Source organism: Corvus moneduloides, chromosome 5, assembly GCF_009650955.1.
Source record: "Corvus moneduloides isolate bCorMon1 chromosome 5, bCorMon1.pri, whole genome shotgun sequence".
NCBI classification, from domain to species: Eukaryota; Metazoa; Chordata; class Aves; order Passeriformes; family Corvidae; genus Corvus; species Corvus moneduloides.
Genome location: NC_045480.1, coordinates 23894223 through 23920599, shown reverse-complemented (window position 1 = coordinate 23920599; position 26377 = coordinate 23894223). Strand labels below are relative to the sequence as shown.

Sequence of the window (26377 nt, the reverse complement as noted above, 5' to 3'; positions counted from 1 at the left end):
CAGAGGTGGACCTCAAAAACCTGAATACTGCTCAGCAAAATCAAGGTAGTACCTCTGGGGGCATCAGGATGGTGTAAATGTTATTTCTTTACCAGGACTAAGGTTCTCGTACAAGAACAAAACAGCAGGAGGAAAAGTAAGGAGCCTAGTACAGATTTTAAAAGAGTATGAAAGAGTTAAAGGTCTGCAAGGTGGCTGCCTTCAGTGTTTGACCTAGTATTCTCTTGATCCCATGTTTAACATCAGTGAAGTGAGTTTTTCCACTTCAGACAAGAACCTGTGAAAGTGAGCTTGTCTGTGTTCTGGGATACCTCATACTGACGCAGCAGTGTTTGTAAGGATGCTGTATTTGTCAACAAGATGCAGAAAGAGGTGCTGTAGATTACTTCCAGAATTATTTTTCAGTAGCTCAGACTGGAAGGGCCCACCTGGGTCCTTATGGCAGACAATCTCAGAGCAATGAAAGTGCTTCCTTTGGCAAGCTATCACAGGTGTAGTTCAGGTTGCTGAGGCTGTATTGAACTGCATTTGCTTTGCAGTTGTGTTTCATCAGTCTTTCTTCTTTGATTAAGAAGTTTATTTTCTGCCCGTTCCTTTTTTGCAGTGTCTGAAGAACCTAAAGAAACTTCATATGTGTATTTCCAACAATGTAGATATGTGTTTAAGATTAATAGTACCCACACCCACAAGAAAATAAATTACTAAGGAAGATGCCTTTTTTTTTTCTTTTGTATTTGAAAGACACTTGTGTGTATTTATTTAGGAAAATAGCTTTTCATCTCTGCTCTTACTCAGCCACCATCAGGAACATAATGAGGTGAATTAGACAAAGCAAACTGAGCAATTGTTCTTGCCCTCTGTTCATTTATGAACTACATACATGGCTTCAAGGGCCTAACTGTTAAAAAAACAAACAAAGCTCTTCTGGACTATTGCCCACTCAGGCATTCATAAATGCTATATTCATTTTTTCACTTTGGAGTCTTTAGGATTCAAGATAGTATTTCCATCCATGGATTTTGGAAACTCATTTTGTGATATGTATGGAGATTCTCATATACCTGTCTGATTTCAGGATTTAAAACTTCTGAAATGTTTCCTCACTTGCCTCTCACCTTCTCTTCTCTCTTTTTGAACATAATAGGAAATTTCAGATAAATTAGAAGATTGGCACTGCTGTTACAGCTTGACAATTTGTGGTGGAAGTAGATGATCACAATGAGGGGAGGTTTTAAGCTTCTGGGTTGTTAAAGACTGAACAATATTGTTGTGCTCTGAGTTTTGCAAAAAGAATTTTTTGCTTCCTGGAAATGTCAAAATGTTTTGTGTCAGGGATAGGATGAATGCTTCAGAATAGCAAAAGGCAGGGCTAGTTTGGGAAGCATTTGTTTATCTTCCTGTAGGGCAGAAGTGGAGCTTTTGAGTGCTGTGGGAGTGTGAGCTGGGATACAAACCTGCTCCTGCTTTTACCTCAAGTGTAGGACTGCAAGTGTACAGCTGTGAGCCAGCAGTATGAGTGCAGCTGCTAGGACTGACTAAAATACATTCTTGGCTTCACAACATGAATATGTTGCTATAATATCATTTTCCTTTTGCTCAAACTGAAACAAACTGCAACCTGAAGTCAAGTTCCATACTCATAAACACATTTTCTTTTTTCCTCAAAATTTTGTGTAAGTGAAACCCTTGGATCCAGTCCTTGCACATGCTCAGAGTGAGTATGAGGATCTCAGTTGCTGATAGTGTTTTTGTTTCTTCAGCCCATCTATAGCTCTGCCAGTATGGGCTGTGTGTGATGGGATACTTGGGATTTCCCTCTGAGATGCAGCTTCTGGCCATGCAATGGGAATATTTGATCAGTCTGGGGAGAACATGATCCCACCCGTGTGTCTAGAGGATAAGCTAATTTCACTTACTCACTGTGCCCTGCTGTTCACTGGCAGTTTAACCAGACAATTGGGCACATCACTGCTACCAAGTGCATGGAGATCTCCCCAGATTCTTTATGGTGTTAAATACCCATTCTCTCATTATGAGCTTGGCTGAACCTCACAGCAGCTTGGGAAATAGACCCCAGCTGTGGGCCCGTGAGAGAGCAGCACATGATAGCTGGAAGAGCCTAGAGCAACACAGGGGTTATTTATACACCAGGCATGCCCCAAAATACCCCTTCTACCTTGATTTGGCACTTTTGGCAGTGCAGGAGTTGAATTTGTCATGAGCTGAGAGCTCTCCTGGGCAGTTTTCACCTTGCCAGGGCTGGCTGCTTGTGATGTTTTTGTCAGTGTAAATTTGACCCATTACTTGCTGCAAGCTTTTTTCTTTTGCAGCCTGCAGGTAAATTGCAGTACAAAGGTCCTTCCTGCCAAGGCATTTGGCTGTAAGTTCACAGTGCCTGGCTGGCAGTGGGAAATGGGACTCTGCGTGGTGTTTGTCCTGGAAATTTTTTCACTGTGTTTTTGGTAGCAGTTGTTGCTAGGGAGAGCTTGTCAGCCAAACCTGGCAGCCAGTGCAGAGTTCTGTGACTTCCAGACTGGTCTCAAAGCTTACTGATGATTATTCTTTACAACACAGTTCATGAAAGAAGGCTTCTGTGTGAGTTTCACCTTTCATTTTCAGAATAAAGGTATTTGGCCAAGTAAAGTGGAAGAAATCAGAAATCAGACACCACCACCATTACCCCGAAGCCTATACCTAAAATTTTTAATGCATGTTTGAATTCACATTTTTTGGGTGTGATTGAGAATTGGTAAAGCTAAGTTTTGCCACAACAACACCGTTTAGTTACTAAGCAAATTGTTTGTTCACAAATGGGAAGAGATTTGGCCCAGGTTGTTTTTCATTTTCAGAAACTGCCTGCTGGTCAAGCCCTGGGAGATTTTCCTATATCTGGTGGCAGAGGTAAATCTGTTGCTCTTTTCATGCGTAGCAACTAGAAGCAACAAACCTGGAGGAACATAGGGTGTGGGGCAAGGGAAGATGAAATGCTGAAACCAGGGCAAGTTATTCCTTGAAACATGTTTGTATCTAGCCATGTAATTACTGACAGGTGCACAGGCAGTAAGTGTGGCATCTAAAAAAATATCAAAACCAACACAGGATTAGAATTTAACCCCAGTTCACTTTTTGAAAAGCCAACTAATAACTTGAAAACTGGGATTTAGTTTTAATTATACTTTTTTTACAGATTTATTAAGTTTGCTGAATCTTTTCCTTTCTTCATTCTGAAGGAGGATCAGAGAAGAGCAGTTCTCTCCCACAAACTGTTCCAGCATATTAAAATGGCAAAATCTGGCTTCTCTCCTTAGAAGCCTTTTAAGTAGAAGTCTGACATTGTTCCCACGAGTGCTGTTGTTTGGCCAGCTGGAAGGCTACCCTATCCTCTTGTGTTCTACCTACCAAGACTGAAAGAGGACAATAGCAATGGAGAGGGTTGTCATAATAGTTAATAGTTATCAAATTATTGTGTCCTCTTTTTCAAATGTAAAGAATTTACATTGAATGCATATTGGAACCTAGATTATAAATTTAATGCATTTATATTTTACTGCATTAACCAGTTTCAGGTGCCACTTTGTCCATAAAATGCCCCTTTCTTTCCCCACAAGTGAATTCCACATTTGTGCCAAGACTTTTGAGATTACATGGACAGTGCAAAAATTATTACATGGCCTTAAATTCTTCTTAACACTGGGCATTCAGCACATCCAAGGAGGAGCTGGAGCTATTTTATCTTAGGCAGCATGAACAGATTTGTTTATTAAATTCCCTCCTATTACTCCCTGGAAATCAGTGGAAAGCTTTTGAGATGGCAGAGGTTGTTGCTTGAGCATAACTGGTCCTGCCAAACGTTGTTGATGATAAGCAGGAGGAAATGAAGGAAGGAAGGAATCTGACTAGACTCTCAGGGTATATTTAGGTGGTGAAAAAAACATCCTGCTCCTTATGCATCTGTGTGGCTGAAAGAAGTGACTGCCAGAAAATTGTCCTTAACTGCTTTTCACCGTCTCAGCTCTGCTGGTGGAAATATCCATGGTCATGTTCCTTGCTCTACTTTCACTTAGATTGAGCTCAGATAATTTTAAGAGACTTCTTGGTGAGCATTTTCATGTTGGCTCATTTTCCTTGGAGAGGACAGGTGTGATCCCACAGACAGCTCTGCTGGCACATTTGAAGGAGAATTTCCCTTGGATGGAGAAGAGTGACTTGCAGGGTGGTGACCCATGTCCTTGCAAACTTGGGTTGTTCCTTGGTCAGAGTTTGCTTTCCCCCAGTCTTCCCCCTGCACTGAGGAGGAGTGATGTGCAATGCTGCAGGTTAGCTGTGAAAGCTGAATAACCTGGAATGTGGTTTAAGCCCTGATGCATTTTAAGTGCAGTCCCTGCCAGAAGCAGCTCTTTGTTACTGATTGAGCACATTTGCTGGGGAGTTTTGCCAGATAAAAACTAGAGCTCCAGGACCATTGTGTTTACTGTAACCTTTAGTGCAAGCAACACCTCTAAATTGGATTTACTATTACTGCATGTGGCAGTTCTGGAAAATCAAATTATTTGGCGTGCTTGTTTGTGCTCAAGGATAAATCTCACTTCTAGTATAAACAGATGTACTTTCATTGAAGTAAATGCAGTTGTTAGTTGTGTCTGAATTTTTAAATTTAGCTGTAAATCTTTGTTGCCTTTTTCAAGAGAGTTTCTTTCTATGTTGCATTCAGTACAGAGCTACGTTGTGAATGCTTTGCAGAGGTTTTGGAAAATTGAGAGGGGCAGACTCCCTGTGCACTTCAGCTTTCCCCAAAAGATTACTTCTGTCACAAAAGATTAATCTTTGAAGTTTACTGGCTAGAAACACAATGCGTAGCAGTGAAGATTCGTTAGCGGGGGAGGAGAGACATCTCTTCTGCGGGTCAGAGCGCAGGGAGCGCGCAAATGGTAGAGGGGATGGGAAGGGAGGCAAAGACACACCCCTGACGGAGCGGGCCTGCCGGGGAGAAGCACCCACTCGCTCACAGCTAGAGCCGGCAAACACAAGCATGCACAGTCCGTGAGGAGAGTGGGAGCTGACATGATGTGCTTCAGTTCGATGCAAAATGAATGAGCTGCTGTTCTCAGGGGTATTTGGCCCCCGTCGTTGAAGTACAAATACACGGCTGCATCAAGTGCACTTGCATCATCTGATGGCTAGATACACACTAACGGAGACGGGGACCACTCAGCATTGACTTGGGTGTTTGTGTATGACGTGCTTGGCATTTAATTCCTGCTTGCTGCAACAGAAAGGTAAGAAACTTAAGAAGTGACCAAAAAAACCCCTCAGCCCTTCCCCCTTTCACCCCCACCCCCCCACAACAGTTTTGGATTGGTGTAGCCTTTGTCTCGAGCTGTATTTTCAAAGCTATGGTCTATTAGTCTAAAGCTACTGTGTGGATGCCTGCAAGGCAAATTACAGCTCCTAGTGTGACAAAGGCAAGTCAGATTTCTTTTCTCTAAGAGCTGACACTTAACAACCTTCAGGAGAGCACTGTAGCAGAAATGCTGGACTGTGTGCTGAGCAGTAAGTATTTGATGCTGTTCTCCCTCTCCTTTATCCCTTCAGATGTTGTCATTTGAGCAATAAGCTAACTAATGGATCCTGATGATTAATAGGTTTGGGAGACTCTGTTCAGCTCAGATTTACATTTCCTAAACTGGCTGTGGTTACTGACTGCATACTGACCAGCCTGATTCTGTAGAGGCTGATCATAATTTGGTTTTACTTGTAATGCCATGTTAATGGATGAAAAGATGCTGTAGTTAAGAACAGCAGAAACCTCATTTGCTAAAGCAAAGAAAGCTCTGTGTGTTTTCCCTCCCAACACACACCACCTGTATAATTATTTATGTCTAATTCCCAGCTAACTTCTAGCTAGACAGTCTGGGCTTTCTTCTTTCAGCCCATAATTTACCATGGAGATTGAACAATCTGTGTAAATCTTTGAAAGATGTGAACATGTTTAATGGCAAAAGTATTGCACTATATGTGGGTATACATGCATGTTACAATATATTTAGTTGAAGTGAAATGGTTAGCAGCTCTTTTGACAGAAGAAGAAACTTCATGATTAAATGTAGTCTATTGCCTTGAGGTCTCTGTGCTTGCTTAATCCTATCTGAATTTATAAAGAAATTGCAGCAGGAGAAATTTCATTGATTTGTTAATTGATAGATAGCTTTGAATCCTTATTATGCTGGGTGCATGGGTAAGGAAGAGAGACAAGCACATTTATCTTTTTCTTTAAACTCAGCAGCTTCACTCTTCAATTAGGTTTCTCACATGTTATGGAACCTCATTGCTCTCCCTGCTCTGTGCAGTAATTTTTGCTTTCTTAAAGGATAGCTGAGTCTATGAGGGGAGTACATGATCTGTTTCATCTTGTAAAACTATGGCTTTAATTATGTTCTTGTAGCTGTTGCTTTGTAGTTAATGTAATTATAACAACTTGTGAGTGAGGAAAATAATATTATTTAGTCCTGGAGCATTTCTCAGTAAAAAGTGGCCTATTTATTTTCATAAGGATTTAAGAGAGAGAAAGGGAAAGATAGTGGGGTTTTCTTATGTAATACCAGTTACAATTTTTAAGGGATTTTTTTTGAAATTTTAATATTTTTTTTTAAAGTACAGGTTAGTTTTCCCTTTTACAACAAGTGGGTGTACGTACATAAACCCTATCTATGAAGACATTTTAAACATAGATCAGTTGCAATACCGATGGAGAACAAACCATTTGAATTAGTATTTTAGATAATCAAGGTGTGTAATGAAGGTCTGTGGTATTTCTTGTATTGTTGCAGTCTGTTGGGAATTCATCAAGGCTTTCTGATGCACCTTTCACACTTTCCTGTATTTCATGACATGAAGTAAAACTGTTACAGTGGACAAAGTTCTGATACAGTTGATATTAGAGTGCTAGTATTGATTCAACTGCACCGTAAAGCTTAAATTTGTTTTAGAGTGCAGACTTTGCTTCAATGTAGTTTAAGATAGGCTGAGATAACCTTATTCTCTGGATAAAGTTAAAATAGGTCAAACTGAAATTTAACAGTTCTAAATCAGGCATATCAAGTCAGTAAAAAGTGTTCTGTTTCATTTCCACCTCTTAGAAAATAACTGGCCTGTCCCAGAACGTTTTTTGGTATCTGCCAAACGAAACAACTTTTTTTTGTAATATTTTGATGTTGATGTGATATTAAAACCTTTTTTATATGTTTTAAGAATTTTCCAAATTGGAAATATGTTTATGGTTTAATATAATAATTGTTTAATAACTTGAACCAGAGATTCTTATATCACAGGATCAACTAGGTTGGAAAAGGCCTCTGAGATCATTTAGTCCAACCTGTGACCAAACACCACCTTGTAAACCAGACCATGGCACTGAGTGCCACATCCAGTCTTTTCTTAAATACCTCCAGGGATGGTGACTCCACCACCTCCCTGGGCAGTCCATTCAATGCACAATCACCTTTTCTGTGAAGAACTTCTTCCTAAATGTCTGACCTAAACATCCCCTGGCGCAGCTTAAGACTGTGTCCTCTTGTTGGTTGCCTGGGAATATCCAACCAATCCATCTAAAATGGTGCTCTAGTGATTTGGGGGGAAGGTGGCCTGCTGTTCAACATTCTTTTTGTGGTTCCAGAAATGTGTTTGTTTTCCCTAACCAGCCAAATGCAACGTCCTAATGAGAGGGAAATGATCTGCAGTGTATTATGAAAGATGTCTCTGTTTTACATCAGGAGAGGAGGTACCTGGGATGGCTGTGTGTTTCAGGGGGTTCTAAGTGCACCCTCCCTTTAATCTCAGATCTTCAGTAACTGAGTGTGTGCAGATGAGGGAAACCCTGAAGGAATGGCAAAGTGACCTGAGGTTGCTTATTTATGGAGAGGACTTAAGAATAACAAGGAACCAGCTTGGCTGTCAGATACGAATGTGGTGTTAAACTCCTAAACTTTCATCATTTGGGTGCTAGACATCACATTGATATCTGACAAAATACCAAAAGCTCCAGTAAGTGGGGCTTGCTGATTCAGAAAGTCTGTACTCTAAAGCAAACTCTTCTGGTTTTAAGAGTACAATTTAGTCTTTAAAAAATGTGGATTTGTATAACATGTCAGGGTGCCTCATATTTTATTTTTATTTTAAAAATAGAATCTGATTAGGTTATAGTAGTCTTCATAACATATGATTAGCAACAGAAGGCTAGATCAAGCCATCAATTTTTAAGCAGAGATCTTCTTTGCTGCCAGTGGAGAATTGCTTAAAAATTGATGGCACAATCTGGCCCACAATGAACAGGGGACTCATGCAGAAAGCGTTAGTTTTACTTCTACTCAGTCTCCATCCTGGCAGTGGCAGGGACCCAGAAATTCAGGGCCAGTCTGCTAGAATAGTTTGCAACTTCAATACTTGTTGGGAGACTAAAGGCTTAAGTGCTACTTAAAAAAAAAAATCAACCAAAAAAATCCCCAAACAAAAAACAAACAAACAAAAAAACCTGTTAAAAAGTTGCCAAACCCTTAGAGAAATTGTAAACCACAGCTATTTTCCTTTCATTAAAAGAAACTATATTTCTCTAATGGCATACAAAAGTGAAGGACATAATCATTGTCTAAGCAACAGGAGGCTTTCAAACGCACAGAAATGAAAGTTGTTTCCTTTATTTGTTCATGTTGTGTTGTTGAGGTGTAACTACATTTTACATAGCGATTTTGCTGCATTAAGTGCTACTAGACTTTGTAATTACAAATTGGAGAACCAGAGGAGGGCCTCTTCTGTGCCTCAGAGGATGTGTTAGGCAAATACTTGTAACTGCAAATAAAGATGAAAGGCTCATGCAATGCATTGCTATTTTTAATCAAGTTAAATATGTTTTACTCTATTAAAACTCTACAGTAATTGACAGCAAAGACATTTCAGCTGGTTGTTATCTCTTAGGAAGAGAGATGGTCAGGGCTGCTGCTGCTGGTGGGTGTAGTCCCATGTGAAAATGTTGAAGAACCATGGAAGTTGCAGGGCAGACCTTTGTACGTCTGTACAGCATAGTTTACACATGGCAGCCTTTTTTTTTCTGATCTGCTTAAAAAAGACAATTGGGGAAGTTGCAGTATGCCAGACTCCAGGGGAAGGCACAGGAATGAAGAGGTGTGAAGTGTTAACCGTATCTTCACAAAGTTAGCTGAATGCATCAGTCACAAAAATGGTGGGGCTGTAGACCTCTGCCAGTTACAGGGGATTAAACTCCTGACAATCTCACAGGCCTATGTGCAGTGCAGTGCCACACTAAAACACCATCCAAGCATGAGAAGATCACCTTGATCCTTAAGTACCTTTTTGAAGGTGACAAGAACAAAACCTGTCAGGTTTCTTGGTGTGATTTGCTCTCCATCACGTTGTAGTCTTACAGTGGCCCTTATTGAAGTAGAAGACACAACAGTAGCGACTGTGAAGTATTTGGAGTCCAGGACAACTCCTGCTGTCCCAGCCACAGGGATGGATGTGTGGGGCACCTGAGCTGCTGAGGCTCTTGGGCATGGTGTTTCATCCCTGCCAGCTTCCCTCTTCGCTCTTGAGACAGTCCCATAAGTTGGTCATCTGCATAAACACAGCATCACCATGTCCACCAGCACAGCGCATCTCCAATTTGTGCTTTGAGGTGTTTCTGTTACAGAGTCAGGGGAAAAACGTTGCCCTGGAATAGACTGCAACAGATCAGCTAGACCAGCCTCCTGCCCAAACCTGGGCAGGGTTCAGGATCACCTCAGAGCCACTTCAGGTTGATATTTATAAGCTCCAAGAACAGGTGCACAGCCTCCTGGAGTATGTATCTCTGGGCTTACCCACTCTCTTGGCAAAGAAACTTGCGTTTGCTCTACTTTTTAAACCCTCCCAGGAGCAAGTGGGAGACATTAATTAGATCCTCTCCCGTTACTTGTCTCCAGGCTAAACAAGCCCACCTCATCTCCAGGCTAAATAAGCATGGTTCCTACAACCTTGGGTGCCCTTGGCTGGGCTCACTCCAGTTTGTCACTCTCCACGGACTGGTGATCCCAAACTTGCACGCAGCAGTGCAGATATGGCCTCATGAGCACCATGTGGAAGGGTATATTCACCTCTCAGTGGAACCTCCATCACCCTTCTGCCTGTGGGGTGGGCATTGCACATCAATGGCCAGCCCCCAGGATACAGTTTGCGTCACTCACTGGTGTACGAAACCTGGGACTGAAAGAAGAAATGGTGTTGCACTCAAGCAGTGCCCCATCAGTTACACCACTCTACAACTCTCTTGCTTCCACTGCATCCCTGGGCTGGGAGACCCTCTGCAAGAGGAGTGTGGAGGAAAGCAGGGATCAGAGGAGCAGGCGCCCTTCCAGTACTGCAATGCTCTGTTCCTAAAGGTGCCAGTCAGAAAACAACCTGGAATAAATGAGCCTGGCAGAAGTGATGGGGAGGAAGAGACTGTTGCCACCTTCCCTTGGAGGCAGGGTCCTTTCAGGGTTTGCTCCAGGAGGGGTGTCCTTTCTCACACCTCTGCAGGCTGGAAGGTCATGGGCTGTTTGCCTTGGTCTTGGCCTTTTCCCCTCAGAAACGAATCTCAAATTCTGTGTCACAGCCCTGACACAGTTTTCTGGGGATTGTCTTCCCAGGTTATTGGCAGGTTCTGGCTTGACCCATTTTAACTCAGCTTGGAAAGGGATATGTAGGGCACCACACTGAAACACTTGTACAGCTGCTCTTATAGCATTTCTGGCACTTAGAGCAATCAACAAAATCTGCCACTTGAACTGAAACTTTCTGTATCTACTTTTTAGCCTTGGGGTGATTTTTTAAAAATTTGTTTATTTAAGTTTAAAGGTAATTTGTTTATTTAAGTTTAAAGGTAAATTATTCAACCACATTTGAGCTACTAGAATGTAAAGAGAATACAGGCAAATAGTCTTTTGTATGAAAATAATTAATGAATTACAAAACACTCTATGAGAAGTTATTGGGTTAATTGGAAAGCTGTAATTAACTGGTTAGAAGCGGGAGGCAGCCTCCCCTGATTCATATGCATCCCACGGCAGCCAGAGCCCCATTGATTTCTCAAAGCCTGAGGAAGTCCAGCAGCTCAACTGCTTGTTTTTCTCTCACCTTCCTGAATTTCCTTCAGTGCTCTTTTCTCTGGGCTGGCAGCTGCAGTGGTGATTGTTCTGTACAGTTGTATCTTGCATAACAATTGGGGAATTAACAGATCTCCTTTTCAGAGTTTGCTCCAGCAGGTCATGTTTTGTGTCTCTAAGACATTTCTTTTCCTGTCCTCCCCCAGCACATTGTGTCTAAATTACGGGACAGTTTCTCCAATATAATGCTTTTCTGAGAGATGGACATCTCTGTTTGTCCACTTCATATAAAGCCAGTGATTAATGGACAAAGAAAATCATATTTGTTTTACTTCTCCTACTACTTAGAAACATTGTGTTTTCTCAGAAAGTGAAAGTGATACTACTTTTTCAATTCTGATTTTCATATTGGCACTGGCATATAGTATCAATGATGTTTAGGCTTGAAAGTCTTCCAACATTTGCAATGTTGAGATCTAATTTTTATCCCTTAATTTTATAAAATGTTAGCAATAGTTGAAGTGCTTGCTGATTCTGCAAAGCCCAGTAGGCAGCCCATGTAGATGAAGCAAAGGAGTGAGTGGGGTTTTGGCTGGGGAGATCCACACAGGTCACCACTGGGTACTGAAAAGGGGAAACTCCAAGTTCAATGTATGACAGGAGTAGAGCAGAGCACCATGTGTTTCTTCTTTACAATGAAGCTAAGTTTCATGCCTCTGTTGTGAAATTTCTGGGAATGTCCATTACATTTGTAAATATGGATCATCTTTCCAACCTGGCTGCTTTCACAGAATCATAGAACAGCCCCGGTTGGAAGGAATATCAAAAGACCATCTGATCCAGCCATTTATGGGAAAGGGAGCCTAAATGAAATAGTCTAGCACCCTGTCCAGTCATATATTGAAAACCTCCTGTGATGGGAGCTCTACCATGTCCATGGAGAGGTTGTTGCAGTGAATTTCTGTTTGTCACAAGGAGTCACATCAAGATTATTACAAGGGACAGTGGGTACAAGTTGCATCTCAACATGAGAAAAAATTAAATCTCTGGTTACATGCATACACATCTATTTTGGACGGCTGCATTAGCGAACCATGTGCATGTTAAGTTAAAATCTGCCTTAGAAAACCTATGTTTATTCCAGATCTACTCACTAAGCCATTTCTAAACAACAAATCAATCGCTGTAAGCTTGCTGACATGAGATGTCTAATGGGAATTGGATCCCTTCCCCTCAGTGTGTTCTGTCTTTAATCCTACCCTTATTACTTGAGATGTGATGATTTTTCCACTCCACCTCTTTTTTTTTTTTTTCTCAAGAGTCAGTTACAAGCTGGGATGATGTAGGGTCCCACATTTTTGCACACAGTGCATGAACCTTGCTCAGATGCTCACTAGAGATAAGCCCTTAAAAAAGGGAAGTTGTGAGGTGCATGCAGGAGGCAGGAGTGGGAGAGCAGGACTAAGTAGCTCCCTTCTGAGAATGGCCATTGTCCCTGTAGAGACACTATGCATTGCATAGAGTGGCATCCACTGTTAGAGGTGCAAAGAAGCAGGCAGCAACCCACATCCTTTCCCAGGCCTGCTAACTCTTTGTGGTCACATCCCAGGAAACTGCTTTCTTCACAGGACGAGCTCCAGAAGTACACGTGCGTGTCCCTGCCAGCTCACCCTGTTGGGGTTTCGTGGTGGCTGGCATGACCTGGAAAGCAGCAGGCTGTGGTAGGTGCCAGGACCTGCAGGGAGCCCTCTCTGTGGCTTCAGGGAAGGGGCAGGCAGAGCAGGTCTGTGGGAAGGGGCAGTAGGGCAGCCACCAGCCAGGGAAGCTTGTGCCTCTCCTGCCTGCCTTCGCCTGTGGGAGGGGGGTGTTGCTTAAGTCATACCAAGAGTTAGTGGTTGCTGAAGTGTTTTACAAATGAAGGTGTGTGGTGATTTTATACATCCTGGCTTCACGGAAGGTTGCTCCACAGGCTGTCACTTCTTCAGGGTGCAACTTCCAGAGGACCCCAAGTGACCTTGGGGCATGAGCTTTTGTTTTTGGAAAAGGCATTAAAAAAACTGATGACAATCTTTCTACTCTTTCAGTTTAAACAATGTAAGGTTTGCACAACCTGAAGAATTATTCTTGTTTCTTTTGTCAGTGTCTGCTGTAAAAAGTGTTATTTTGGAAAAAGGAAGGTTCACGTACTTTCTGTGTCTATTTATGCTTTCTGCATACTACTTCCCGGACTTGTGTGTGGTATTTTAAGCTTTATTACCTCCCACTGTTGATATGTCTGCACTGCCTCAGCTGATGCCTGTTGGCTTCACCGCATGTTTCCAAAAATACAAACTTCAGAGCAACTAGATTCAATGAAAAAGGGTGTCAAAAGGAAATAGTGGCTGTATGCTTAGATACGCTGTGCTACAAACAAACAGTGTGTGTTAAATGTACAGCACTTTTCAGCTACCCTGTCTTATCATATGCTGGAGCTCTCTCTGCTTCAGTGCTTTCTAACTTGCTCTTTCTGTTTCTTCATGCTTCCCTGGATTCAGAGAGAGGTAAATGATTTTCGTTTTTCCATTTTTGTGTTTATCCTTCTGGCATGCACTGAAAAATGTTGTATGGGTTGGCTTGTATCAGTGAAGCCCAACTTCAGTGAGTAAATTCATAACTGTCATCTTTTCACCTTGCTATTAACAGAATTGTCCAGTTGATATTGGCTGTTGTTTGTTTTGGGGTTTTTTCCTCAGGTCCCAAACCCTCTAACAATAGAACAGTTCAAAATCATGCGATGCAGTGGGTTTTAATATTTGCTTCTTGTCTTGGGATTTAAATTTAGATGATGATGTTCTCTGGAATCTGAAATGCAAGACAGTAGTGTTAAAATCCCAGCTTTTATTTAAAATGTTTTAAAAACATGATCCTAAGAGCAGGGGATTTAAGAGCTAAGTTTAGCAAGATTTGGAAAAGTAAACGTTTATTTTCTATTTCTGGCATTTGTTTTGGGTCCATCTAGGTTGCTTGCTTGCCTTTTTAAGTTTGAAGAAAAGTTGTTCCCAGTATGTTTGATTTGTTTGGATGTACAAAGGAATCATTTGGAATTCTCTACAATGCTTCCTGTTTCATGGGAGCACAGACAGTAAGGCATTGTAGTCAGGTGCTTTGCAGCACAAGGGCTGCAGCCACTCCAAAGGCTCTTAGCAATAGAATTGCATCCCTCAGATGAGATTTGGGGTTTGTTTGCTCTTCTAAATTGCAAAAACTTGAAAGTGGGACTGGGTGGAAGGAATGTGGTTTAGAGATGCAGACTATTCCTCATGTTTGCTTTGTGGAATACAATGAGAATGGTTTTCAGGCCTGACTTAATTTTAATCAATTCTTTAGGCAGTGTTGGCCTAGGGAAATATTTGAACTTTCTTGATTATGGCTTTGCAATCTAATGTAGGTTTCATGCATGTGGGGAAGCAATGATCCTCCCAGCTTAGCACTGGCAAAAGTGTGCTTCAAGCAGATTCATGGGTAGTGTCTCTGCACAACTGCTGTGTTCTGCATCTGAATAATAAAGAGCGAAGGAGAACTAGGAAGCCTTGTTTATAAAACAAATCACACTGGAGAGATTAACTATTCTGGTGTAGTCTGCTGTCTTCAGTTAAATCTGTTATAGTGCTTTGAGCATCTCAGCTTGATGTATTTCTTTATTAAATCTTTAGATATTCCTTTTAAACAAAAGCCCTTGTCTTCCAATTAGATCTGGAAGACAGAAGCATTGTCAAAAATATCTAAATACTAATTTGTCAAAGTCAAATGTACAGGATCTGCTTCAAAGAGGCTGTTCAGAGGTTCACAGGCATAATAACACATTCATTTACTAAAGGAAATTCAGGATTCATCAGACTGGCCATCCTGAGGAGTTAAACCACCACTTTACAATGTTGCAAGGGAGAAGCAGCAACTATAATGGCCTTGACAAACTACCTCATTTGTATGGCTTTTCTTTGAAAACTGCTGCACAGGTGTTGGGGTTTTAGTTTAGTCTGTTTTTTCTCTGTTAAAGGAATTTTCTCCCATATGCATGTTGCTAGGGGACAAATAGCTGTACTTAAGAAAGACAAAAGGGGAGTGGGGCGGACCTGGCTACTCCTTTGTCTACACCTGGGTGTGGGGTCAGTTCGCTCTGAGCGTCCGGGGAGAGAAGCTGCAGAGAAAGGAGCTGCTGCTTCTTTCTTTTTGGCCGTTCTTTCTTCCTGCTGGAAACAACGCCGGGACCCCAAAAGCCGCTTTCCCTGCCCTGCTGGAGACCGAGCTGTGGCTGCCCTGCTCCGCTGCTGCTTCGAGCTTTCGCTACGCTGTAGCCCTGCTCGCCCTGCCTGCCTGGGCCTCCGTGGGTTTTTCCCATCTGGATACATCTCGTCTGCCACCCGGGATTTGCGTTCGTCCCTGCCGTTCCAGCCTGCTGTCCCTGAGAGCCCGGGATCAACTGCCCAGCGGTTTGTGAAGCCTTTGTTCCATCCCTTCCCGGGATCCCAGGGCACCAGAGCCGCGGGTTTCCCGAGCTCGCTCCGGAGCGCCCCCTGCAGCCGCGGGGGAACCATCGCACCTGCCCTGCTCACCAGGAGCCGCCAGCGCCCCTGCCGGCTGCGAGCGGAACTGCAACCCGAGGGGAAATAGCCTGACAGCCGAGAAGGCTGGCACTGGGTTTGTGATTGCTGTTACTGCCATAGTTGTTGTTGTTTTGTTTGACTGGTTATATACATATATATATATATATAGTAAAGAACTGTTATTCCTATTTCCCACATCTTCGCCTAAAGGCTCTTGATTTCAAAATATAATAACTTGGAGGGAAAAGGGGTTATATCTGCCACTTCAAGGGGGGCCTCTGCCTTCCTTAGCAGACACCTGTCTTTCAAAACCGAGACAGATCTTGGCGCCCAACGTGGGGCCTAAGGGCATTAAGAGATAGAGGTGAAAAAGGAATAACAGTTCCTCGATAACTTTATTTTGTGTGCTGGATATTGGAACCTTGTTAGGCAGCACTATGTGGTCTAGTTTACCCTGGTTCGGGTGGCATGTAGCCGTGGCTATATTCTTCCCCTTTGCAGCTCCTTACTTGAATATGGGTCCTCTGACTAAGGCTACCATTGCTGTTATCCAGCTTGCGTTATGGGTCGAGAAGGTGAGGAATTCATGGGTTTTTAACTTCCTCCGGAATGTGGGCACATGGATAAACAGCTATCACACACTGAGCACATGTTTTTGGGGTTATGTTAACAATGGTACCTTCTGTGAGGAAATGACACCAGGGGAAGTTTTCTCCCAACCCCTCAACCAGTTCTTTGGGCCCACCCCATCAATTTTCGAAGGGTTTAAATTCCCTCTGAATACTAACCATCTGCTGCTGATAGGCCTACTCTATTTAGCATTCAAGGATAAGTTGAGATTGGCTTGGATATCTACCCGGACACCAGCCCCAGAGACTAGAGATCCTACCCCAGAGCCTGATCCTGCCCCAGAACCTGACATGGCCCCTGAGAGTAGAGTTCCTACCCCAGAGCCTGATCCTGCCCCAGAGCCTGACACGGCCCCAGACACTAGAGATCCTACCCCAGAGCCAGAGCCTGCCACAGCCCCAGACACTAGAGATCCCGCCCCACAGACTGATACTGCCCAACAGTCCACCTCAGAAATGGATTACCCAAACTGGGTGGGGGTACTGGCAAAAGGGATGCAGGAGATGTGCCAAGAGATGGGTCAGGTGCGCCAGGGGATATGCCAGGAGATGGGTCAGGTGCGCCAGGAGATGTGCCAGGAGATGGGCCAGGTGCGCAAGGAGATGTGCCAGGAGATGGGCCAGGTGCGCAAGGAGATGTGCCAGGAGATGGGCCAGGTGCGCCAGGAGATATGCCAATTGCTAAGGGAATACACCTCCTCAGCTAGTGAAAAACCCTCTCCCTGCCCCAAAGAGGGTGAGTCCGATGGTGCAGCAGTGGAACCCACGGATGTTACAACCATCCAGGCTTCAGCTGAACCACAAGGACAACCACAGCCAGCAGCAGTCGCCCCTGTGCAAAGGAGGAAGTATAAGACCAAATCAGTACGACCAGTTAATGATGATGGGCAACCAGGGCCCTCACAACCAGCAGGAGAGCCAGAGCCAGAAGTCATCACTGAGTCCCTGTCGCACGACAGTCTCCGTGCTATGCGAAACGACATTGTGCGAAGGGGGCGTGAGCCTTATACCACCTGGCTGCTTCGGGTTTGGGACCTTATGGGCACAAGTGTGCAACTGGATAGTGGTGAGGCAAGGTATCTGGGATCGTTGACCCAGGACCCAGGTGTGGACCAGATATTTGTGAGGGAGCCAGGGCCTCTCTCTCTTTGGGAGCGGCTCTTAATGAGTGTGAGAGAAAGGTTCATTCACAAAGAAAGAATGCAGGAGTATCATCATAGAATGCAGTGGAAGACACTCGAGCAAGGGATCCAACAGCTAAGAGAGGTGGCAATATTAGAGGTACTCTTTGGGAAGGATGGACAGCATGATAATGACCCCGATAAGGTCAGGTGCACAGGACAGATGATGTGGAACCTGGCAAGGCTAGGGCCATCACAATACACCACCTTCATTGCAACGATTGATGCTGACAATACCCGAGAAACAGTGGGCTCTGTTGCCAACAGGCTCAGGCATTATGACAGCATGATCAATGGCCCGCTAAAAGCTCATGTCTCTGCTGTGGTCCAGGACCTCAAAGAGGAGATGAAGGAGATGAGGGAGGAGATGAGGGAGGAGATGAGGGAGGAGATGAGGAGGGTCAGCGTGGCACCAGTGCGAGTCACAGGCCCCCAAGTCAGAGCCCGTCGTCCCCCTGCGAGAGAGAGAGGGTACACCCCACGAGCTGAGCTGTGGTTTTTCCTGTGTGAGCATGGGGAAGACATGAGAAGGTGGGATGGGAAACCCACCTCTGCCCTGGCAGCGCGGGTGCGTGAACTCAAGGAGGGAGGCACTAACCGAGGGGGTTCCGCTAAGGTGAAGGTAGCCTCAGCCTCCCGTGACCGAGCTGCCAGGCATTACAGAAGGGAGGATGATATGTCGGATCCCCTTGAAGGTACCTCGAGTATGTACACCCAGGGAAAGAATGATAACCAGGGCTAGAGGGGCCCTGCCTCTAGCCAGGAAGAGGCACGGGAGAACCGAGTTTTCTGGACGGTGTGGATCCGATGGCCTGGCACATCAGAGCCACAAAAATATGATGCATTGGTTGATACTGGGGCACAGTGTACTTTAATGCCATTGGGACATGTGGGGGCAGAACCTGTATCCATCGCTGGGGTGACTGGGGGATCACAGCAGTTGACCCTTTTGGAAGCTGAGGTGAGCCTGACTGGGAAGGAGTGGCAAAAGCATCCGATTGTGACCGGCCCAGAGGCCCCGTGTATTCTGGGCATAGACTTCCTCCGGAATGGCTACTACAAAGATCCAAAAGGACTCAGATGGGCATTTGGGATTGCTGCTGTGGAGGCAGAGGGCATTAGGCAATTGAACACCTTGCCTGGACTATCTGAGAATCCTTCTGCAGTTGGGCTCCTGAAAGTGGAAGAGCAACGAGTGCCAATTGCCACCTCGACAGTGCACCGCCGGCAGTATCGGACAAATCGAGATGCTGTGATCCCCATCCACAAGATGATCCGCGAGCTGGAGAGTCAAGGGGTGGTCAGCAAGACCCACTCACCCTTCAACAGCCCCATCTGGCCTGTGCGCAAGTCTGACGGGGAATGGAGATTGACTGTGGACTATCGTGCCCTGAATGAAGTGACTCCACCGTTGAGCGCTGCCGTGCCAGACATGTTGGAGCTCCAGTACGAGCTGGAGTCCAAAGCAGTAAAGTGGTACGCCACTATTGACATTGCCAATGCATTCTTCTCCATTCCTCTGGCAGCAGAGTGCAGGCCTCAGTTTGCCTTCACCTGGAGGGGCGTGCAGTACACCTGGAATCGACTGCCCCAGGGGTGGAAGCACAGTCCCACCATCTGTCATGGACTGATCCAGACTGCACTAGAAAAGGGTGAGGCTCCAGAACATCTGCAGTACATTGATGACATCATTGTGTGGGGGAACACCGCAACCGAAGTGTTTGAGAAAGGAGAGAGAATAATTCAAATTCTCCTGCAAGCTGGTTTTGCCATCAAGAAGAGCAAGGTCAAGGGACCTGCCCGAGAGATCCAGTTCCTGGGAGTAAAGTGGCAAGATGGACGACGTCAGATTCCCATTGAGGTCATCAATAAGATCACAGCAATGTCTCCGCCGACCAACAAGAAGGAAACACAAGCTTTCCTAGGCGCCATAGGTTTCTGGAGGATGCACATTCCCGAGTACAGCCAGATCGTGAGTCCTCTCTACCTGGTTACCCGCAAGAAGAATGATTTCCACTGGGGCCCTGAACAGCAGCAGGCCTTCGCCCAGATCAAACAGGAAATTGCTCACGCCATAGCCCTTGGCCCAGTCAGGACAGGACCAGAGGTGAAGAACGTGCTCTACTCTGCAGCCGGGAACAAGGGTCTGTCCTGGAGCCTCTGGCAGAAGGTGCCTGGTGAGACTCGGGGCCGACCACTGGGATTCTGGAGCCGAAGCTACAGAGGATCTGAAGCCAACTACACTCCCACAGAGAAGGAAATCCTGGCAGCTTATGAAGGAGTCCAGGCTGCCTCAGAAGTAATCGGCACAGAGGCACAACTCCTCCTGGCACCCCGACTACCGGTGCTGGGGTGGATGTTCAAAGGAAAGATTCCCTCCACGCATCACGCCACCGACGCTACTTGGAGCAAATGGATTGCCCTCATCACGCAGCGCGCCCGAATTGGAAACCCAAGTCGCCCTGGGATCTTGGAAATAATTACGAACTGGCCGGAAGGTGAGACTTTTGGGTTATCTTCTGAAGAAGAAGAGGAGCAGGTGACACGTGCCGAAGAAGCCCCACCATATAACGAGCTACCAGAGAGTGAAAGACAATACGCCCTCTTCACCGATGGTTCCTGCCGAATTGTAGGCGCTAGCCGGAAATGGAAAGCCGCTGTATGGAGCCCCACACGACAAGTTGCACAGGCTACTGAAGGAGAAGGTGGATCGAGCCAATTTGCTGAGCTCAAAGCTGTCCAATTAGCTCTGGACATAGCTGAAAGAGAGAAGTGGCCAAAGCTCTACCTCTACACTGATTCATGGATGGTAGCCAATGCTCTGTGGGGTTGGCTGGAAAGGTGGAATAAGGCAAACTGGCAGCGCAGAGGAAAACCAATCTGGGCTGCTGAAGAGTGGAAAGACATTGCCACTCGGGTAGAGAAGCTATCCGTGAAGGTCCGTCATGTAGATGCTCACATCCCCAAGAGCCGGGCTAATGAAGAACATCGTAACAACAAACAGGTAGATCAGGCTGCGAAAATAGAGGTGTCCCAGATAGACTTGGATTGGCAACATAAAGGAGAACTGTTCCTAGCTCGATGGGCCCATGATGCCTCAGGTCATCAGGGCAGAGATGCCACCTATAAGTGGGCACGAGACCGAGGGGTGGATCTAACTATGGACAGTATCTCCCAGGTTATCCATGATTGTGAGACATGCGCTGCGATCAAGCAGGCCAAGCGGGTGAAGCCTCTGTGGTATGGCGGGCGATGGTCCAAATACAAGTATGGGGAGGCCTGGCAGATTGATTACATCACACTGCCTCAAACCCGCCAAGGCAAGCGCTATGTGCTCACAATGGTAGAAGCCACCACTGGGTGGCTGGAGACCTACCCTGTGCCTCACGCTACTGCCCGGAACACCATCCTGGGCCTGGAAAAGCAAGTCCTTTGGAGGCATGGCACCCCTGAGAGAATCGAGTCTGACAATGGGACTCATTTCAAGAACAGCCTTATAAACACCTGGGCTAGAGAACATGGCATAGAGTGGGTGTACCACATCCCTTACCATGCACCAGCAGCTGGGAAGGTTGAGCGGTGTAATGGACTGCTTAAAACCACCTTGAAGGCACTGGGTGGGGGGACTTTCAAAAACTGGGAGATGCATTTAGCAAGAGCCACCTGGTTAGTTAACACTCGAGGTTCCACCAGCCGAGCAGGCCCTGCCCAATCTGAACCCCTACAAACAACAGACGGGGATAAGGTTCCAGTGGTGCACATGAGAGGTATGCTTGGAAAAACTGTTTGGGTAAAGTCTGCCTTGAGCAAAGACAAACCCATCCGTGGGGTTGTTTTTGCTCAGGGACCAGGCTGCACCTGGTGGGTGATGCAAAAGGATGGAGAGACCCGATGCTTACCTCAAGGGGACCTTGTTTTAGGGTGAACTACCCATGGCTCTGTACTTGTATCAGTATCAGCATGTATATTTGTATATAATTTGGGTAATGCATAGATTTATATGGTTAAAAAAGTTAAGTTTCATGTAACATGTTAGTATGGGAAAAAATTCGGGGTGGATAATGTTGGGGTTTTAGTTTAGTCTGTTTTTTCTCTGTTAAAGGAATTTTCTCCCATATGCATGTTGCTAGGGGACAAATAGCTGTACTTAAGAAAGACAAAAGGGGAGTGGGGCGGACCTGGCTACTCCTTTGTCTACACCTGGGTGTGGGGTCAGTTCGCTCTGAGCGTCCGGGGAGAGAAGCTGCAGAGAAAGGAGCTGCTGCTTCTTTCTTTTTGGCCGTTCTTTCTTCCTGCTGGAAACAACGCCGGGACCCCAAAAGCCGCTTTCCCTGCCCTGCTGGAGACCGAGCTGTGGCTGCCCTGCTCCGCTGCTGCTTCGAGCTTTCGCTACGCTGTAGCCCTGCTCGCCCTGCCTGCCTGGGCCTCCGTGGGTTTTTCCCATCTGGATACATCTCGTCTGCCACCCGGGATTTGCGTTCGTCCCTGCCGTTCCAGCCTGCTGTCCCTGAGAGCCCGGGATCAACTGCCCAGCGGTTTGTGAAGCCTTTGTTCCATCCCTTCCCGGGATCCCAGGGCACCAGAGCCGCGGGTTTCCCGAGCTCGCTCCGGAGCGCCCCCTGCAGCCGCGGGGGAACCATCGCACCTGCCCTGCTCACCAGGAGCCGCCAGCGCCCCTGCCGGCTGCGAGCGGAACTGCACCCGAGGGGAAATAGCCTGACAGCCGAGAAGGCTGGCACTGGGTTTGTGATTGCTGTTACTGCCATAGTTGTTGTTGTTTTGTTTGACTGGTTATATACATATATATATATATATAGTAAAGAACTGTTATTCCTATTTCCCACATCTTCGCCTAAAGGCTCTTGATTTCAAAATATAATAACTTGGAGGGAAAAGGGGTTATATCTGCCACTTCAAGGGGGGCCTCTGCCTTCCTTAGCAGACACCTGTCTTTCAAAACCGAGACAACAGGATAGGAAGGCAGCCCCCTGCCCATGCACATTTCAAAAATATTGTGAAATAGTTAAGCAAAACACCCTGAAACATTTGTGTTGACCAAGTCAGTGGCCAGTGATTTTCATACGATCTGTCCCAGAAGTTCTGTCTTTTGTTAGATCCATCTATCAAACAAGCAGAGGTCTAAGCTACTGATTGACTTTTCAGTTTGCCATGCCTGTCTAGCAGTTGTTGAGCAGCAGTAAGCCCCATCTGAGCCCCAGGCACCAGCTGGATGTGACACACTGTTAGCTGGGCCCCTTGGGCTGCCAGTCCTACAGGAGCACAGTTCCCAGGGCACCCCCTTGGTGGTGACCACAGCACAAATCATAGACTGTCCTTCTTGCCATGATGATGGTGCTTTGGCCATGTGATTGGGAGGTCAGGCTGGGAATGAGGACCAGCATGGGACGTATATTTAACCTGTACAATCTGTACTGTTGTCACTGTGCTAACAGAGCTCATGGATCTGTGCTTTGACATGACTCCAGTTAATGCAAATCTCTGGCCCTTTGCAGGAGTAGAATAAAGCCCTTGGTAGCAGAGAGGGAAATGATTTGTAACATATCAGAGCCACCTTGCTTGCTAGTGAGGCAGTGGTGGCCAGGCTGACAGGACTCCTGTCCCCTCTGCACAGGAGAAGGTGCTGGGCAGCACTGAGACCTGGAGCCCGTCTGGGGGACCGGCTTTTGCAGCTGCATAAGGATCAGGCTGCAGGAAGGAAATTGGAGTGAAAGTCATAGCAAATGCTTTCAGGCTTGGAAGTGCTGGGCTCTGAGGGGCTGAGCTGGGTATCAGACGCATCAGCTCCGAGAGGACTTTAACAAATTTTGGAAGCACACAGAACTGTGGCAATGATAAGACATCAAAGAAAAACCAGCAGCTGTGAGTTTTAGGGCTGCCAGATTAAAGCCTCTGAGTATCACACAAAGTAGCCATAGCTCCTCCTTCAGAGTTAGCAAGTGACATTATCAAGGAATGAAGCAAACAGCCTTTCAGCAGGGGATAATTTGCCCTACAAACTTTATGCTTGAATTAGAAAAACAAGCTACACTCTGTCAATGCCAGACCATTTGAGGAGAATTTATTAAAATGCAGAATAGATGTTTTGCTGCAAGGAAATCCATTTTCAAACTGTGTAAAAACTGAAATAAGAAAAGTCTCCAAAAAATCTCTTCTTGGGGAGGGCATTTTAACTACTTGGATCCAAAATTCATCACCAGGGTAATGTCTTGGTGGCCAAGTGTACCATTCTGGGTTGTAGCAGGAGAGCGGCTAAAGAGGTGGAGGAGCTCTTTGAGTTGAAGTTCTTGGAGTGCTGAAAAATCGGAAGGCTTTCATGTGTGTTTAGGATTTCTCGCAACTGTCAGAAACACAGGGAAAATTCTTTCTCCCCCACATCTCTTCCAGCTCTCATCACTGATGAGAGAATGGTGGATGTGGTTACGGTATGAGAGAAATGGGAAGGAGAAGACTCTTGGGAGTAGTTATTTTCCTTCCTTCTCATCTGGGATTTGATTCCAAAATGTTGGGTGCATAGTTACCTGGAGAAGGGGCTGTGAGTTTCATTTGGAACGTGTGGAAGGGAAGCAGTGGTTTCACTCGGTATCTAATAGTTGAAAGGTCCTCAGTAAATCTTTTACAAAAAGATTTTGCAGCATTTGTGAATGTTGCTTGTTTCATCTAGTTATCGTTTTCTTACCTTTGGATTTTTCTCCCTAACTTTGCTAGTTCCTTGGTGTGACCATAATAAAAAGACAAGTGACCTGAACAGAGTCACAAACATTATTTCAGCTATACGCCATTCTCCTTTTCTCTATGTGAATAAGAAGTCTGGATTAAAAGCCTGAAATGTTAATCCGGAGGATCTGTAATTTCTAACATACATATTACTGCAGGGTTTCTTGCACCTTATCTTCTCTTCTTCTAGTATCATTCATGATGCTAGAATATCTGTGTCATGGAAAAACCCCACCCAAGGATGGTCTTGATGGCATTATATTTACCTGCTTTTATCATGTGCCTCCTCTCCCTTCTCTTGCTTTTCTCCTCCTCTGTCCCCATGGACATTCAAGTGTTGACAGTGAATGGCAACCTCCTGCCAGGTGCCTCTGACGTGCTCTGCTGTAGTGGTTGCTCTCCCCTTCTTGTTTCCTGCTTTCGTAAGTCTCTGGTCAGCTGTTTGTAGGAAAGCAATGTGAAGTCTGAAAGTTATAGACTCGGGAGATGGTTTCTCCACAGCCTGACATATCTGTTCTGTGGCCCTGCAGTCACAGAAGTCTATACACCAGTACAGAGAAATCATCTTCTGTAGGCTATTCTGGATGAATTTCAATCAATTTTAAGACAAACCAAGAGAATATAATTTTCTGGTTCAAGGATTCTTGTTACAATTTGTAATACATAAATCTGTAAAGAAATGTACATTTTCCTGCATGTGTATCATTTTAATGTAGGTGTTTTAAATAGCAGCAATTTAATTTTATTGAGAATAGTAAAAAATTTCATTTCATACTTTAGGGCTAGGATATTAGGGGTTTTTAACCAAAAAAACCAAAAAAAGGGATTAATGCACTTCTACATTTTTCTACAGTTCTTTGAAGAAATAAGTTTATAATGAGAAGGTAATGAAGGATGTGTGACTCTCTTAAGCTGTACTTAATTGGGATGCCTCCTAGGACTTTAGCCTAATAGTGGCAAATGGTTATAACTGCTACTCAAACAGGACAGCATTAGCATAAATTGCTTTTAATGTGATTATATTCATCCAAGGTTGAGCAGCTAAGTGATGCTTAGCCAGGTGTTAAATAGGTATGACTATCTAAGGTTTAGTCAATGACTGTAGACATTTGCCAATTAAAGAGAGTAAAAGAGCAAATAAAAATTAAATTCCCTTCTACTTAGCACCTTACATTGTCTTTTCAACTCTCAAAATTGCTTTTTTAAATGTCTTTCTCTAGTCCTGTATTCTTTCAAAATAAATTACTACTAAATTTTTAACTGTTCAGCAGAACCAGTCTTACCCACTCTTGCACAAAATACTTCTTATCTATTTTTCTGTTTTTCTAGCTTCTGTCCAGAATACTGATTTATATCCAGTTCCTATAACTGGAAAATTATTAATGGATGATGTAGTACATGTGCAAATGATTAAAAAAAATTTTAAATTACTTTCTATGCAGAACCCCTTCTCCATAATCCTGTATCGACAGAAGTGTTGCACTTGTGTTACAAAGTTTCAGGAGTACACAGCTTTTTTTGCAACATCATTCTCCTACTAAACACCTTGCTGCTCTCTCCACTGACATGGAATGAAATTTTACCCAGAGCTGTCATTCAGATCCCACAGATTTCATGTGCACACACACTCCATGGAGACAGAGATTCATCCAGCTGGATGAGATGTGTTAACCCTGTGTTAGCTCTCTATCCAGCCATGGCCTTTGTAATGGCTTTTAAATTTCTTTTTTCACTTGTTTTCCCAGCAGAATGTAAAGATAGGGGAGTGGTAAGAGGAGGCATTTGGCCTTTTCCATAAATTTCTATTGCAAACACGTTGCTCAGCACTTCTTCATTATCCCAGGGGCCTGTTGCACATAAATCTCACTTAAATGTTAATCAGCTTCAAGTGAGCTGCAGTCAAATGAAGGTTTATAGATGAAGCGACTCAGAAGGGATCTGAAGTGGAAGAAGAATCAGAGACTGGTCTTCTGGCTTACTTGGGATTCAAGGCTTTGGACAAAAAAGAAGCTGTTCCATTGTGGTCCTGTGTAGGGAAACACAACTTTTCCTATGTTTTATTGTTGCTGTAGGAAGCAGATACTCTGAAATCCTCAGAAAGCCATACCTTTCTTGTC

At 44.8% G+C, this 26377-nt stretch overlaps 1 protein-coding gene across 18 annotated transcripts in view; it reads left to right on the top strand.

The window, feature by feature from the left end:
- APBB2 (amyloid beta precursor protein binding family B member 2) overlaps positions 1-26377 on the top strand; it is a 184869-nt gene that overhangs the window by 142188 nt on the left and 16304 nt on the right. For 9 of the 18 annotated variants that reach the window (XM_032108080.1, XM_032108082.1, XM_032108078.1 and 6 more), the window contains one exon: positions 13667-13672. The exons of 6 other annotated variants lie outside the window; for them this stretch is intronic. In XM_032108080.1, the coding sequence (XP_031963971.1) occupies positions 13667-13672 (6 nt within the window). Of the gene's footprint in view, positions 1-4946; positions 5277-5449; positions 5551-13666; positions 13673-26377 lie in introns of those variants that run through there. 3 more of the 18 variants (XM_032108095.1, XM_032108094.1, XM_032108096.1) reach the window with 3 other exon arrangements.